This window comes from Mus caroli, chromosome 4, assembly GCF_900094665.2.
Source record: "Mus caroli chromosome 4, CAROLI_EIJ_v1.1, whole genome shotgun sequence".
Lineage (NCBI taxonomy): Eukaryota > Metazoa > Chordata > Mammalia > Rodentia > Muridae > Mus > Mus caroli.
The window spans coordinates 91,120,684-91,137,903 of NC_034573.1; the positions used below are offsets into that span (position 1 = coordinate 91,120,684).

Consider the following 17,220-nt stretch of genomic DNA (forward strand, 5'->3'; position numbering starts at 1 on the left):
CTGGCTGTCCTGGATCTCACTCTATAGACCAGGCTGGCCTCGAACTCAGAAATCCGCCTGCCTCTGCCTCCCAAGTGCTGGGATCAAAGGTGTGCACCACCACCACCTGGATAATTTTTATAATTTTATACACATTGCTGAAACAATCCAATTCATACCTTTGAAAAGAATTTAGCTTTTTAAGTGCCCCACAAAAACTGTTAGGGCTTTCAAGTACTTTAATGATTTGTCTACAAATAATTTTAGCCTATACTGTTCCTGAATTTTAGGAATAAGAATTCATGCTTAGGCAGGGTGTGGTGGCGCACACCTTTAATCCCAGTACTCGGGAGGCAGAGGCAGGTGGATTTCTGAGTTCGAGGCCAGCCTGGTCTACAGAGTGAGTTCTGGGACAGCCAGGGCTATACAGAGAAACCCTGTCTCAAAAACCAACCAAACAAAAAAAACCAACCAAACAAAAAAAAAAGAATTCATGCTTGGGAAAGGACTTGTAGGCCTGCTTTCTTGAAAACACCACAGACTTTACAGTAAATACACTGCTCAGTCTTTGAAAGGCAGCTGGGTAGATAGTTATGATAAAAAAATTAAGAACAGCACCAATTTTAAGAATTTTCTACAAACAGTTAAAAAAACCTAAAATGTTACATTTTATACACTATCATGAACAGAAAAGATGATCTATAGGAAAAAGGAAGGACTGGCAAATCAGGTGTCTATGAGATCTGCACCTGGAATATACAAAGAACTCTTTCAATTTGGTAACAAGACAAAGGAATTGAACAGCCCTTTCTCCAAAGAAAGAGGATGTGGCAATGAGCACTTACTGGGATACTCACGCTATTTAAGAAAGGCTTAGCTTCTCAAAATGTTGACTGGACTGCAGCAAACCCACGCCAAGGTTTCTACCCAAGGGAGATACAGAAAGACTTGCATACAAGTATTTACTCCAGCATTTATTATTCCTAACAGCTGACAAACTGGAGTATCTAACCGTTAACCAACTAAACACAGATAAACAGAATTTGGTCTGTCATCAGAATACCAGATTAGTTGGTACTTCAAAAGAGACAAGAACCATGGAGACTGCTACTGAGCAGATGCGAGATCTTAAAAACATGCCTGGGGAGTGACAGGAAGGACACCACAGGTGACGCAGCACAGAGCTTCATTTACATGAACGGGCCAGGACCCTTAAGTCTACACAAATGGAAGGCAGGTTAGCCATTGCCTTGCTGGGCTTGCTAGAAATAAGGGGATGGAAGACACAGGAGAAAGCTGCACAGCTTTATAATTAACTATAATATTAAACTGTACAGTTAAGCAAGTCTACCTGAAACATATAAAGCTATTACAAAGCTGCCAAACACAGCAGTGCCTTTATATAGTGCCGTGTTTTCTGAAAGCAGTAACTTAGAAAGCTTTTTAGAATGGAAACTCTGCCCATGATGGCTAGTCTCCTCCTGCTTCCATAACCCCCCTGTTTGGGAGATCTTCACAGAGTACTCTGCTAAACTTAAAAGGCACAAAATTTAAAGATGACAGTATTTCTTAGAGCTAATAAAGTGGGTTGTAAAAATGAAGGAAAAGAACTACATAAAATAAGGAACTTTTATAAAGTTCTGAGTGACAAGATACAGGGCTGCATGCTGTCCATCCACAGCACACGACAGTCTGGGAAAGCTAGTGTTTTCACAGAGCTCAGCATACCTCTGCGCCAGTTAACACAACAGCCTCAGCAATGGACCTCTTTCTAGATACCTGGTAGTCTAGAAAAATAAAACAAAACCCCCAACTTTTTGTAAGAGGTTCATGTTACCGTTGACGTGAGGAGAAAACTGCCAGGTCTTGTCAGCTGAGGGACGGATGTTCCTGCAATTGCCATGGCAACCGTCTGGCTTATCATGCTCCCACTCTCACTGTCATAGTCATCAGGGGCTATACAAATTGGCCTTCCTCGTTGATTGTGTGATTCTGAAAGGGAAAAAGGTTGAAGACTTTCGGTCGGCTAACAGTTATAACGCATGCACTCCTACCCTGTTCTCCAGGACTCTCTAAGAGAGACCCATCAACTTACACACACAGCTGACTCCTGGACAGCACACGGGTTATGACCCCCAGAACCAACAACCCACATGTAATTTCTACTCTCCCAGACTCAACTACTAATCCTCTGGTTGACTGGCAGGCAGCCTTCCAGACACTATGATACTGGTAACAGTGAGAAGGTCTTAGGCAGAGGTGACTAGTGTCACAGCACTTTAGATAGATACAAAAGCTCACTGTACTAGCCACAGGGGACAGCTCTAGTTACTACAGTCATGTATCTATTGTACAGTATGTGCCAGAACTAATTGATGCTGTTGTTTTAATGCTGCATTTGTATTTATTTATGTCTTTTAACTGTGAGTGCTACCATGTATAAATACTGTGTGTATTTTTAAAATAAATTTTATTTTATATACACTATGGTAGAAATAGCTTTTTTGTTTGTTGTTTTTTGTTTGTTTGTTTTTCGAGACAGGGTTTCTCTGTGTAGCTCTGGCTGTCCTGGAACTCACTTTGTAGACCAGGCTGGCCTCGAACTCAGAAATCCGCCTGCCTCTGCCTCCCAAGTGTTGGGATTAAAGGCGTGCACCACCATGCCTGGCTCAGAAATAGCTTTTTAAAAGACTATTATCTATAGTTTATCATTCATCAGATAATTTCTAAACTATGTACCTTGTTTTTTTGAAATGGTAGCAAATCTTAAAATTTTTTTCAGTTTAAATCTGTATTTTTAGAGACACTATCAATTTTTTATTAAAATTTTTATTTTTTCTTTTGAAGCATTTAAACATTACCTCAGTTCTAGTGTAGTACTGCCTATTGGAAACAAGAACTGAGGAGTTACAAAGAAAGATCTAACTGCATGAACATTTTTGCCTTCACGCAGAAAGCAATTCAGTGCTCCAAACCCAGGGAGGTTATACTCACCAGCCTCTTAATGACAGAGTTATTTCCTAATATTATCAGGTATCCAGGAAATGTTTTTGACTTCATTATACTGGAAGTATTTTATCAAACTAATTGCTAGTTTAAATACTGTTACAGTCGAAACTGTGCCTTTAAGTACATTCTAAATAGTCAAATAAGATGAACAGAACTTGGTAGGCTCTAGCTTTTAAGGAACAGCATCGTCTCAGGAGGCTAACTTGGAATGAACGTAATTCTTTTTTTTTTTTTAAAGATTTATTTATTATTATATCTAAGTACACTGTAGCTGTCTTCAGATGCACCAGAAGAGGGCATCAGATCTCATTACAGATGGTTGTGAACCACCATGTGGTTGCTGGTTGTGAACCACCATGTGGTTGCTGGGATTTGAACTCAGGACCTTTGGAAGAACAGTCGGTGCTCTTAACCACTGAGCCATCTCTCCAGCCCCGAACATAACTCTTGATGTGTAGGGGAATATTAATTTCAGTTACACATCTCTATGAATAAAGATGGGATGAGGGTAGTGGACAGGAGAACTATTTTCTCTTACTATGTACAATACACATGCATATAAGCATATCTGTGTTTTCTAAAAGGTATATACACTTGTAATTTAAAATTCATCCTAAAATCTTAAGGGAATCTCACAATGAATCTCCTCAAATATTAAAAGTTTTTAACAGCATGGTTATTTACAATTTATTTTTATCGGGGTACGTTTTAAAAATAACTTAAAATTATTTTATATTTTTCTATGTCTGGGTATTTTGCCTGCATGTATGTGCACCTTGCATATGCCTGGTACCCGAAGAAGCCACAAGAGTGTACTGGAGGGTCCCTTGGAACTGGAGCCACTGGTTGTGAGCCACCATGTGAGTACTGGGAATCAAACTGGAGTCGTCTGCAAGAGCAGCCAGTGCATTTAACCGTGGAGCCTCTCTACAGTCCCAGGGTCTATTTCCTTAATATTTGTTAACCTTAAAAAACATTTTCTACAACTTTGAGATAACAAGCTTTGAAAACTACGTAAATTACATGAAGTACCTGTAAAATCATACAGTTGAGGTACAGTTTCCATGATAATACCAATCAGAGGTAGGTATAACATAGCCACCCGAGCCTTTATCTGAGGGTCAGAGTACCGTGGGTCAGAGTCGTGACTGGACAGTAAGTTGTGTACCATATTGATGACTTTCTTATGCAATCCAAACAGTCTATTTAAGAAGGAGAGACAAAGAAGGAGAAGCAATGAGTCACAGATATTCGTAATATCGTCAAAACAAATAGTAAGAGAAGGCACTCAATCAATCTTGTTTAAGTCCTTAACTTTTGTCAGATATAATTTTTTTTTTGGTGGGGGGCCCTCCATACATGATTTCTTTGTGTAATCCTGTCTGTCCTAGAATTCACTCTTTAGACTGGGCTGGCCTCAAACTCATAGAGATCCACCTGCCTCTGACTCCCAAGTTCTGGGATTAAAGGCGTGTGCCACCACACCCAGTTGCCAGCTATATTTGTGTGTATTTATCCCTACAAAGTTCACTTTACAGTATGAAAAATGCATACATGTGAAAATAGTATAAAGTAAACATAGGAGGGAAGGAAGCATTCCATCAATTCACTTAAGAGTAAAGCAAACTCTTTTTTTTTTTTTTTTTTTTTGGTTTTTCGAGACAGGGTTTCTCTGTGTAGCCCTGGATGTCCTGGAACTCACTCTGTAGACCAGGCTGGCCTCAAACTCAGAAATCCACCTGCCTCTGCCTCCCAAGTGCTGGGATTAAAGGCGTGTGCCACCACTGCCTTTTTTTTTTTTTTAAAGATTTATTTATTTATTTTATGTATGTGAGTACACTGTCACTCTCTTCAGACACACCAGAAGAGGGCATCAGATCCCATTACAGATGGTTGTGAGCCACCACACATGGTTGCTGAAAACTGAACTCAGGACCACTGGGAAAGCAGTCAGTGCTCTTAACCACTGAGCCATCAGCTAACTCTTTACCTTTGTGCTTTGATTGATAAGGAACACAAGAGCACACACAGTACCAATTTCAACAAAAATTTAAACATTATTATTATGTGTAATGAAATGGGGGCTGCACATGTGCCGTGGTGCATGTGTGGAGGTCAGAGGACAACTTTCTGATGTCAGTTCTCTCCTTTCACCCTTTTCGTGGGTGGGTGCTGAGAACTGGACTTAGGTCATCAGCTTACATGGCATCCACTTTATTTGCTGAGCCAGCTCACTGGCTCTGAGGTAACAATTCTGAAGTAGAACCATGAAGAAAATATGCCAAGTGAAAGAAGCTATTTAGAGAAATACAATTACTATGTGCCAGTTCCTTCAAGGTATCTAAACACCTTCGAGATATAAACAAAGCCATAGAAAACACAGACGAGGACCATTTGACAGGGACTGGGGCTGTTTATTGGCTATGGAGCTTCATTTCTGTTATGAATATGTATGAGTCATGAATATGTATGAGTGTGTGTGGATAAGTCATGAGTGTGTGTGGATGAGTCATGAGTGTGTGTGGATGAGTCATGAGTGTGTGTCAATGAATCATGAGTGTGTAGATGAGTCATGAGTGTGAGTCATGAGTGTGTGAGTCATGAGTATGTGTGGATAAGTCATGAGTGTGTATGATGAGTATGAATCATGAGTGTGTGAGTGTGACTCATGAGTATGTGTGAATGAGTCATGAGTGTGTATGATGAGTGTAAGTCTTGAGTGTGTATGAGTGTGAGTCATGAGTGTGCATGATAAGTGTGAGTCTTGAGTGTGTATGAGTGTGAATCATGAGTGTGAGTCTTGAGTGTGTATGAGTGTGAGTCATGAGTGTGTATGATGAGTGTGAGTCTTGAGTGTGTATGAGTGTGAGTCATGAGTGTGTNGATGAGTGTGAGTCTTGAGTGTGTATGAGTGTGAGTCATGAGTGTGTATGATGAGTGTGAGTCTTGAGTGTGTATGAGTGTGAGTCATGAGTGTGCATGTTGAGTGTGAGTCTTGAGTGTGTGTGAAGCACAAGTGTGGGTATGGTTATAAGATACAGATGGTGGAGATCAGAGATGGACATCAGATGTTTTCCATTTATTTTTTTGAGGCAAGGTCTCTCATTGACCCCAAAGTTACCAATTTGGCAAGGTTTGCCTGCCAGTGAGCTGTAGGAATTCTCCTGTCTTCACCTTCTCACTGCTAGGATTGCAGGCCATGCTGCTGAGTCAGCTTTTTCTGTGGGTGCTGGAAATCCAAACTGAGCTCCTCATGCCTGAATGGCAGCCCTCTTACTGAATGAGCAAGCCATCTCCCCTGCCTCTAATACTTAGAAAAATCCTCTGTTTAACAGATGATACTATCAAGAGGCTGGGTCTTTTCTGAGGTCTCCATTTCTAACAGCATGTCTGCTCATGCACCTCATTTAGACCCCTCTGATTTCTCTCCCCTAGGTGAGGACTCTTAACAAAGGTTTCTTTTCTCTTCACACATTTGTTCTCGCCACAGACTATATAAACCATTCTGATTAAAGTGTACACACTCCAATTCCAACCAAACCGTAAGCTTCTACACCTATTCTCACAGGAAAACACACCAGCAAGAGCTTGTCCTAGCAAAGAATTGCCGCTCTGGGTCTACTCTGGCCAGATCTTCTCAACATGCTCATCTCTTCTAAAAGAAGTTTTTTATTTTTGTTTTTTTTAATTTATGTGTATGTATAAATATGATTATGAAGGGTGGACATGAAGGCCAGCAGGAGGCATAAGATCCCTTGGAGCTGGAGTTAAAGGTAGGTGTGAGCCATACAGCATGTCTGCTAGGAGGCAAACTCAGGTCCTCTGCAAGAGCAGGAAATGCTTTTAGCTCAGCCATCTCTCCCACCCCCAAGTATGTCTGTCCCTATACACATTGTACTGGCTGATTTTGTGTGCCAACTTGACACAGGCTGGAATCATCAGAGAGGAAGGAGCTTCAGTTGGGGAAATGCCTCCATGAGATCCAGCTGTAAGGCATTTTCTCAATTAGTGATCAATCGGGGAGGGCCCAGCCCACTGTGGGTGGTGTCATCCCTGGGCTGGTGGTCTGGATTCTATAAGAAAGTAGGTTGATGACCTGTCTTCCTGCTAGAGGTGGACTCTCTAAGTTCCCTCTCCCTCCTGTCGGGCATTTCATCTAAGGTCCCTCCCTTTGAGTCCTGAGGGAGAAGGCTGCCATCCCACAGTCACAACTCTGATCCATAATTGTTCCTGTCTGAAAGAATTACAGGGATGGAAATGGAGAGGAGCCTGAGGAAAAGAAGGTCCAGCGACAGGCCCAAAGTGGGATCCAGCTCAAGGGGAGGTCCCAAGGCCTGACACTATTTCTGAGGCTATGGAGCGCTCACATAAAGGAACCTAGCATGACTGCACTCTGGAAGACCCAACAAGCAGCAGAAAGAGTCAGATGCAGATATTTGCACCCAACCCTCAAGAGACTGGAGGCCTCAAGGAGTTTAGAGGTCAGGTGTGTGAGGAGGGAGAGCGGGGGAGGGGGCATCCATGTGGAGACAGGGGGTTGGGGAGGGGAGGAGGTATGGGATGTGGAACAGTTGGAGGGTTGATTGGGGGGGGATAAAATATGGAGTGTAAAAAAATTCATTAATTTAAAAAATTAAAAATGTTTAATAACTTTGAAAAAAAAAGGAAGAAAGTAGGCTGGGCAAGTTAGGGTAAGCAAGGCAGTAAGGAGCATCCTCCACGGCCTCTGCATCAGCTCCTGCCTCCAGGTTCCAGCCTTGCTTGAGTTTCTGTCCTGACTTCCTCTAAGGATGGATTATGACCTGGAAGTGTAAGCTAAATAAACCCTTTCCTAGCTTCCTCCGGTCATGGTGTTTTATCACAGCAATAAATCCCTATGACACCCACAAAACAATCTTTTTTGCTTTTTGTTTTGGTCTCAGAAAATGTATTTCTCCCAGAAAATGCTCTCTCCTCATTGTCAGTGAGCCTCTCTCCCTTCAACACTTTCAATGACCATTCTGGCCTAATGCTTGTCTCAAACAAGCGTTTCCTATTTCGAAAGCTGATCTTATTTTAATTATAGGTTTATTCATAAAGTATATGTTCAAAATCTGTTGGAAGCACATTGCTGGGCTCCCTTCAGTCCTCGCCCCCGACCCCTGCTCCCACTGTTTGCACGCTCCCTGAGAGCTCAGTCCACATGCTGATTCTTGTACAACTTCAACACATCCTTCATAGGCATACCTTCTTCCCAACAAGCTCCTCTCCTACTTTCATGCCCTGACCCTGCCGCCGCCGCCAATGTGTGTCCTGCTGCTTTTAGTCAGCCTGAGCATAGGGATTCCAGATTCAGCTTCTGGGCCTCTGCTGTTTCTGCTCCCACCACAATGACTCTCTTGCCTGGACAGGCAGTCCAACCCTCTCAGCAGCTGACACGCCCTGACTCCAACCTGTCTAAACTGTTTTCATGAAGCCATTTCATGCACTTTATTACTCACTCACATGAAAATATTATATATAATTATACAAAACTAAGTGTTGATGCCTGAGTCCAGAGTGCCGTAGGGGCATGCCACACACACATGCCCCACTGAGGTACTGCTCCAGCTCCTACCCCATTCTTGCTGGCTGAATTAAGTTGCTGTGTGTTCTTAAGGAGGTTACGTTAGTCAGAGAAACACACACACACACACACACACACACAATTTTTTTTTTTTTTTTGCCATTTTATAGACAGTAGAATAGAAAAATGAATCTTCTCATATTCCAAAAAGCTATGCCCTACAAAATTAACATTTAATTCCTGGGACTGTTTCACGGTCAACTTTCCAGCTGTAAAGGAAGTTTGTAACAAGTACACCTTTGGCTAATTCTAGAACATCTTACTGCTAATCAAGGGTTGATTCTCATTACTTAGCAATCAGACGAAGTCAAAGACAAGCACTCCTTTACTGGATCTGGCAATGAATCCTGCACAGGACATTTGTCTAGACCTGTGAGACTGTAGCTCAGGAATATGACCATCTGAGGGTCACTCATGCATGGTTTTAGAAAGACATGTCAATTGCTGAGGCTCAAAGGTAGAAATGAACTTGTTACATTCAACCTTAGACACTTAGACAAGTGAAACTCCAGTTACTAGGAGAACCTTAGACAAATCTAAAGCTCTAGGAATGCAAAACTGAGCAGGACACAGAGATGTCTTCTCTCTAGCTTCTACTCTAATGAGGTTATCATAAATCTGAGGGAAGCATTTTGCAGAAGAGAAAACAGGGCTGCAGAGCTAAGAGTGACCACAGCAAGGCACAGGACTCTAAGTTAGCAGGCAGTGAGAGCCCCAACAGGAATATCCTGTCTTCAGAGAAGACCTGAAAAACTATAAGCAGGGATGGCTATGTGAAGACCCTCGGCCAAGCAAGCACTGCTTTGGACATAGAAAAATGCAAGTGTCAGGGCCTAAATGTATGAATGAACTTGGTATATTTAAGAAACAAACAGTAGCAAGGCAGATTCTTAAGGACTATTATTAAAAGTCTGGGTTTTATTCTAAGTGGTATTTAAGTTACAGGATGGGAGGGAGGATAATTTTAAGCAAGCCCAATGGGATAATCTTAAAAGACTATTTGGAGGACTGTCAAGATGGCTCAGCGGGAAAGAGCACTGACTGTTCTTCCAAAGGTACTGAGTTCAAGTCCCAGCAATCACATGGTGCTCACAACCACCTGAAATGAGATCTAACGCTCTCTTCTGGTGCATCTGGAGATAGCAACAGTGTACTTATCTATTATAATAATAAACAAATCTTTGGCCAGAGCAAGTGGGGCCGACTGGAGGGAGCGAGGTTGACTGGAGCAAGCAGAGGTCTGAAATTCAATTCCCAACAACCACATGAAGGCTCACAACCATCTGTACAGCTACAGTGTACTCATATACAATAAATAAATAAATAAAATCTTAAATAAAAAGACTACTTAGGCCATTCTGTTGAAGTGATTTTAGAGACATAAGAAGCATAATTAGCCCTAGAGAAGCAAGGCTGGAAAAAAGTGATTGAACTTGGATAGATATCTTGGAGAGCTGCAGAATTTGCTAATGGAGTGGGCACAGGAAAGAACAAGAAAAGGATGAAAACAAGCATAAAAGCTAGGGCTGTAAGTGGGTGTGCTCTTCTAATTTGTAGTACACAGGCTTCAATGTCTGAGCACACAAAGGGGATAGTGAATACACTCATCAGACACAGACTCAATAGAGGTCATAGTGAATATATTCATCAGACACGGGACTCAACAAAATCTTTCCAAGAACCAAAGACCAAGAGTCAGTAATGAATTCTTTCATAACCCTTATACTATTACATATGACACTATTGTAATAGAATTGAATATTGACATGGAAAAGAAACATTATTACAAAAATTGTGTATCCATTATATAAGACACTTCTGAAATCTAGACAGTATGCATTTCCCAGTTCTTCATCCTAATTCAACTAAAACTGTGTTCTCCTATGGCTCAGAAGTTGTCTGTCTCCAGTGTCAGCATCAAACTCCAGCTAAATCAGCCCTGTTGATTCAAATGGCAAGTAGGCAAGTTTTGTTTGTGACATTCTGCAATGAGACATCCTTTTATTAACTCATAACTTCCCTCAACAGAGAAAGCCTGACACTAACAGACACTGCTTAGCAACAGTTTCTTTAGAGTACAGTATAGCATCATCATGTGTGTGGTAGCAAATAATCCAGGTCTGGTGTAAGGTCATGTGACTAGAACTAACCTAATCCACCCAGCAGCCTGTACAACTTTGGGTACTGGGTCCATCAGAATAGCTAGCTCACCCTAATCAGCCTAAGGAAAAGATTTGCACTTGCATGGACAAAGGGATTCCTTCACCCTCTCTCCTGCAAGTCATGAAAAAAGATCCTAACTCTGTGGAAACTATCCTGCAGTTAAGGTAGGGGTGACTATTCCTGTAGGGTAAGCATGATGAAATCGGTGAGTTAAACACTGAATTAGACAAAGACCTCTCTTTCTGATATGAATAAAGCCAGTATGAAGAAAAAATTGCAGTTTCTTACAACTAAAGCCATCCTGACTAAGTAAAAACACTGGAAATATGACTTGTAAGGAACCATGGAGCTGGCTTGGGCAAGCTGCCTCCTGAGGCATGCGTCATAGGCTTTTCAGGTAAGAGTCCATGGCTCCTGGGGCAGTGCACCTTCCAGTTCTGAGAGAATGATGCATTTCTCGCAAGCAGTGAAGCACACAGGCCTCTGTGTTTCTCTGTATGTTCCCTTGGAAGTCAATGAAGCAAAGACGCTTGACAAGACGATTAGTCTTAGATAGTTAATCCTGTGTACTTTGGAGATCTTGCAAACATCACTGTATCCTGGCAACTACAATTATATTGATCCTGGAAACTGCCATTATATTCTTTATAAAAAGACTGACTGCTTTCAATAAAACCATCAAAGCCCCAGTTGCACTGTGGCCTCTCCAATCTGGTCTGATTTAGTTCCTTGAGGACATATGAATGACCTTGGCCTGGTAAATAAGTGTAGGCACTTACAATAACTCAAATGCCTGAGGTAATCTAGTTACTAAGGAAAGCAAGTGTGCTTGGAAAAATTATAGAGCATATCTTCTCAGAATGTACACCTTTAATTATCTTCACAGGACATACTTTTCTGTCAAATGGTAAGACATGAAAGTGCTTGCAAACAGAACTGGCAGGCACAGAATCAGCCATTTAACCTTTTTTCTCTCTGTACAGAATCTATACAAACCTCTACTCTACATGGAGCCAATAGAACACCTCTTCAGAACTCCATGGTTCTGGTGAAAACCACTTCTTTAAGATATATTCCACATGTAGGCTCTCATTATTTTAAAAATACAAATCTTTCATTTGCAGAGTCTGCCTTTAAAATTTTTTTCAGTATCAATTATGTCACTGACATATTACTAAGGATTTTATGAATATACTTTTTCTTTAATCTCTTAAGCAGACTAAACATCCATTAAAAACCTGTTTAAAGTTACATGTTTTTGATTCCTAGCCCTCTTGTATGATGCTTAACTTGGATAAACTTAAGGTGATCAGGTGATCAGAGTTTCAAAAAATTTTTTTTACCCAAATAAATAATGATTATACAATTTATTTTTACAATATTTACCTTGTATTTTAATTAGTGTGTGTGTGTGTGTGTGTGTGTGGTGTGATCAGTATGTGTGGGGATGATCACAGGAATGCAGGTTTCCTGAGAGACTAGCAGAGGTGTCAGATGTGTATCTACTGGCAGCAGTGAAGACCCTGACATCAATGCTGGGTACCAAACTCAGGTCTTCCAGAGGGGCAGGATATATTCTTTAAATACTAAGGCACTTCTCCATCCTGTTTTGTTCTTAAACAGGAGACGTCTTGCTATGCTGTCCAGGATGTCCCCAAACTCATGATCCTATGGCCTTAGCCTTCCAAATAGCTAAAAATTCAGGTTAGTGTCATGCCAGGTTGTCAAACAGACTTAGACATAACTTTTAAGATAGCTACTACCCATAAGGTCTGCTTTCCCAGAAGATACCAAGGTACTTCATAAATGAAAATCATCAAATAGTATCTTTTCTTATAACAATTTCCAAAAATCCTCTAGCAGCAGACATTTAAAAAAAGATAGGGTAAGTTTTAAGATAAAATGCTACATACTAGGATGGAAAATTATAACTTTTTCTCACAAGGAATTAAAGAAAAATTAAGCCTATTTTCCTTAACTGAAAAGTGCCTACTGTATTTTTTTAAGGTTTTATTTTATGTATATGTAGCTGTCTTCAGGCACACCAGAGGAGGGCATCAGATCCCATTGCAGATGGTTGTGAGCCACCATGTGGTTGCTGGGAATTGAACTCAGGACCTCTGGAAGAGCAGTCAGTGCTCTTAACTGCTGAGCCATCTCTCCAGCCCCACTGTATTTTTATCAATATACTAATACACACAACTGTTTCTTGTATTACTAGAAAAATGCTACAGCATTAAGCATGATATACTACCATCTGTGCTGATAAGTCTCAAATTCAGAGGAGATTAAATAAAATATAAACACCATTCCTGAAAGTAATCAGTACAGAAATAACAAGCATATGGATCTTGGAGAATAAAGACACAGGAATAGTATTAATTAAAATCTTTGCAGGATCAGTCCCACTGTCAAAACCCCAACGACTTCCTACAGTGTGAAACAGGCATACTCACCCTTCAGCGTCAGGGTCTAGAATGAGTGCGAGCTCTGTCAACACGAGGCCTGCCAGGTAATGCTGCTGGCGGAAGGGTAAGGACAATTCGAACATGTTTGCAATCTTCTGGTCCTGCACACTGGTGGAGAATCCAGAGCTCTGTTGGGGGTAAGAACTCAACTGTTGACAGCTGTGCAGCAAACATCCTACAGCTGCGACATTGCAGCAGATGAAATGTGGTGTTGTTACGTCAGACAAACGTTACTCTGAAGAGTTCACAGAGAAGTTACTGCTCTCACTTTAGGTATGGGACACTATGATGATTTCTTCATTTTTGTTACCTAGTCCAGGAATTCTACTTGGGGATTACAGACCTTAGGAAGAGGACTCGAAAGTGTACAAGATCAGCTCTGACTTCAGACAGAAAGTGCTGACTGCTCAACTCACAACCCCATGCCTCAATCTTCCAAACAGCTTATCAACTTTATTACTGAAGTTTATTTACAAAAAGTTTAATTTTGATTTTCTCATATTAAGATTTCCTGTTTGTTTTCACCTTTTATTCTTTTAATCATCTACTATTTCAGGAACCCTCTGAAGGGTTTCTAGAGAAATTTCAGATATCACCTACACTACTTTTCAGAGAATATACTGTAATTGGAATTTGTGGATCATCTTATGGTCTCTCACCAAACCTTCAGGAATTGTAGTCCTGAAAACACTTATATCCCCCAAGATACATTCCACATTCAGGGCTACCCACATATGAGTGTGTGCGTGTGTGTGTGTGTGTGTGTGTGTGTGTGTACACATCTCCAGCATTAGATTTCTTATTTCTGTAGAGAAAACTAAGTATAAAGAATATTTTCTGCCCCTCCCCCAAGAGTATGTCTATGTTGGATACTAAAATATGATATTACACAGTTTTACAAGAAAGCGAACAAGATAATTCAAGAAATTCTATAAGAATTTCACATGTGAATGCCATGTAGCAAGGAGGTTTTATGGCAGGCTCCCAAAGGAGATGTCTACTGTGGTGGTTTGAATAGGAGGTATGCCCCAATAGACTCAGGTGTTTGAATGCTTGGCTCATAGGGAGTGACACTATTAGGAGGTATGGCTTTGTTGGAGGAAGTGTGTCACTGAGGGGTATGCTTTGAGTTCTCCTATGCTCAAGCTATGCCTAGTGTAGCACACAGTCTCCTTCTGCTGCCTACAAATCAAGATGTAGAACTCTTAGTTCCTTCTCTAGCACCATGTCTACCTGCATGCTTCAATGCTCACTGTCATGACAATAATGGACTAAATAACCCTGAAACTGTATGCCAGCCCCCCCAAATTGTTTTCTTTGATGAGAGTTGCCATGTCCAAGATGTCTCTTCTTAGCAATAAACCCTAACTAACATATCTACGTTAGTCATTAAATCTGAAAATTACACAGTTAAATAAGAAAGTGAACAGGATAACTCAAGAAATTCTATGAAATTTCATAGGGAAATGCCATGCAGTAAGGAGGTTTTAGGAAACACATTTATGACTAGTTTGTCTCTGCCTGTATAACCACATCTTTACAAGAAGACAGAGCAAGAATGCAAAGCTAGATGCATCCTTTAGGGAGGCCGAAGGTATGTGACAGTAGGTTGATCCAGGAGATGTACTGAAAGAGTGGAAATAAAAAGTTGTAGCTGGCTCTCTAATACTTTCCATTTTTCCAGTTTATGTAAGTAAGGTTTATTTTATTTTATTTATTTATTTATTCATTTATTTATTTATTTATTTATTTATTTTTGTTTTTTTTTTTTTTTTTTTTTTTTTTTTTTTTTTGAGACAGGGTTTCTCTGTGTAGCTCTGGCTGTCCTGGAACTCACTTTGTAGACCAGGCTGGCCTCGAACTCAGAAATCCGCCTGCCTCTGCCTCCCGAGTGCTGGGATTAAAGGCATGCGCCACCACACCTGGCTATGGTTTAATTTTTAAAAACAAACATGTAAGACTGTTTTAGCCTAGAGAACTTCACCTGGGACGTCTGGCTAAGGTTTTAATTTTTAAAAACAAACATGTAAGACTGTTTTAGCCTAGAGAACTTCACCTGGGACGTCTGACTAAGGTTTTAATTTTTAAAAACAAACATGTAAGACTGTTTTAGCCTAGAGAACTGCACCTGGGCATTCTACACCATAGAAATAGGATTAGGAAGTACGTAAGATCAACTCTGATTTCAGACATTAGGAGCTACTATGCAAATAGCTTGTGTAACTCATGATGAAGATGAAAGGAGCATTTTAATAGAGAGGAGGAAAACCTTGGTTTCCATACCACTATAACTATAAAATCCTAATCTTTTTGAATCTTCGAAGAAACTGCTAGCTGTGTAAGTCAAGCGCAACCATTAACGTACACTGAGTTTCAGTATGTGAGCGATCCAGGCTGAGCTTGGCAGGCTTGCACTATAGCCTGACACGTTCTTGCTTCCTTTCAGTTATTTACCCCAAACTTGGTCTCTATATCTGCTTCAAGAAAACTCAATTTGTGAAAACATCAAAAAAAAAATGAGTTCAGGTAGGTAAGCCCACCTATGTGTGCATACAGGAGCGAAAGGAGCTCAAGAGAGCGCTCAACACTGGCTCTGGAATCAAGCCTTGGCTCACAGCCTCCCCTGACCATTCTTACTTTCTATGGTTTTGATTTGGAGGTATCCAATATGGATAATAACAAAACTCCTAGAGTTGTCCAGGTAATTAGATGAGCTAGTATTTATAAAGCACTCAGAAGTGAGCCTATTCCTAATTAATCATCAAACAACACATTAACAGCTTTTCACCTATTTGTGTAAGTATAAACATATGTATGTCCTCACATTTTGCATACCTGAGATGTTGCAGAAGAAACAGAAGGTGATGGAGATGCAGGCGGGGTGAGCAAGCTGCAGGGTAAGTTTAATGTAACATAGTGCTCGTGGCTGCAGATGATTCGCAAAAAGTCCAACCTCAGGGACACCAGGACACTTGGATTTGGCAGTGAATACAGCTTTGCTGATACCTTGGAAGCAGTGTGTAAATACGAGAATACCAACTGATATATTTTTTCTCCCACAGTAATACACAGTAACACAATAATAGTATTTGGGGGTTCTGTGGCTTATATGACAATATCTCCTTTCCCAAAAAGACACCAAACACTACAAATGCGAATCCACAAGTCTACAGTATAAATCCACATGACTAACCTAAAGTCAAATTCTTTTATTGCTAATGCTGCACTAATAGTTCTACTTACCAAAAATGTACCTTACGAGGGAAAAGCATACATCAAAAGATTTCTTTAATACATTTATAGTTGTCTATTTTTCCCAGCTATATCACAGGATACTCGAGGAGACATACTGTCAGCTGACTTAATAGGTATACTTATCCCTGAATCAAGTGGTTGGCAAGTGTCAATAAGCCAGAATAAGTTTTAATAGTAATAAAAAATAAATTTTGGGGGAAAAGAATAGTGTTTTGAAAATATCTGTGAGTCAGTACTTATACACAGATAATTTTTATTACTATAAAAGGAAAAAAATCTCAATTGAGCAAGCCTTCAAAATTTTAACAGTTATATTGCCAAATAGAATTCTTTAAAAAATTTTTCTTTTATTGAAGATGAATGTTTTGCCTGCATGTACATTTGTGCACCATGTATATGCCTGGCACCTAGGGAAGCCAGAAGAGATCACTGGGTCTCCTGGAATTGGAGTTACAGACTGTTGTGAGCTGCCGTGTCAGTGTTGAGAATTAACAGGTTCTCAGGAAGAGTGGCCAGTGCCTTTAACCACTGAGCTAGGTATCCAGCCCCTTAGAATTACTGATCAACAGCTCTCCAAAACTGACCCATGGGCCAGCTAGGAAGGGCTTCATAAGTGTTACTCTTCGACTGCATTCTAACACTTCAACAATTCTGAGATGAAACCCAGAGATTTTATTTTCCAATGCTTTGATAACTCTGGAGTGACTACAACATTTAAAGGGGCCAATCCAAAGACAAGAG

General features: G+C 40.5%; 1 protein-coding gene across 5 annotated transcripts in view; it reads right to left on the reverse strand.

Annotated features, from left to right (window-relative positions):
• The window catches only part of Dock7 (dedicator of cytokinesis 7), a 183,354-nt gene that overhangs the window by 30,983 nt on the left and 135,151 nt on the right, over window positions 1–17,220 (reverse strand). For all 5 annotated transcript variants that reach the window (XM_029475730.1, XM_029475731.1, XM_021161214.2 and 2 more), the window contains 4 exons: window positions 16,060–16,230; window positions 13,213–13,352; window positions 4,021–4,190; window positions 1,817–1,971 (listed from right to left, as the gene is read on the reverse strand). In XM_029475730.1, the coding sequence (XP_029331590.1) occupies window positions 1,817–1,971; window positions 4,021–4,190; window positions 13,213–13,352; window positions 16,060–16,230 (636 nt within the window). The remainder of the gene's footprint in view (window positions 1–1,816; window positions 1,972–4,020; window positions 4,191–13,212; window positions 13,353–16,059; window positions 16,231–17,220) is intronic.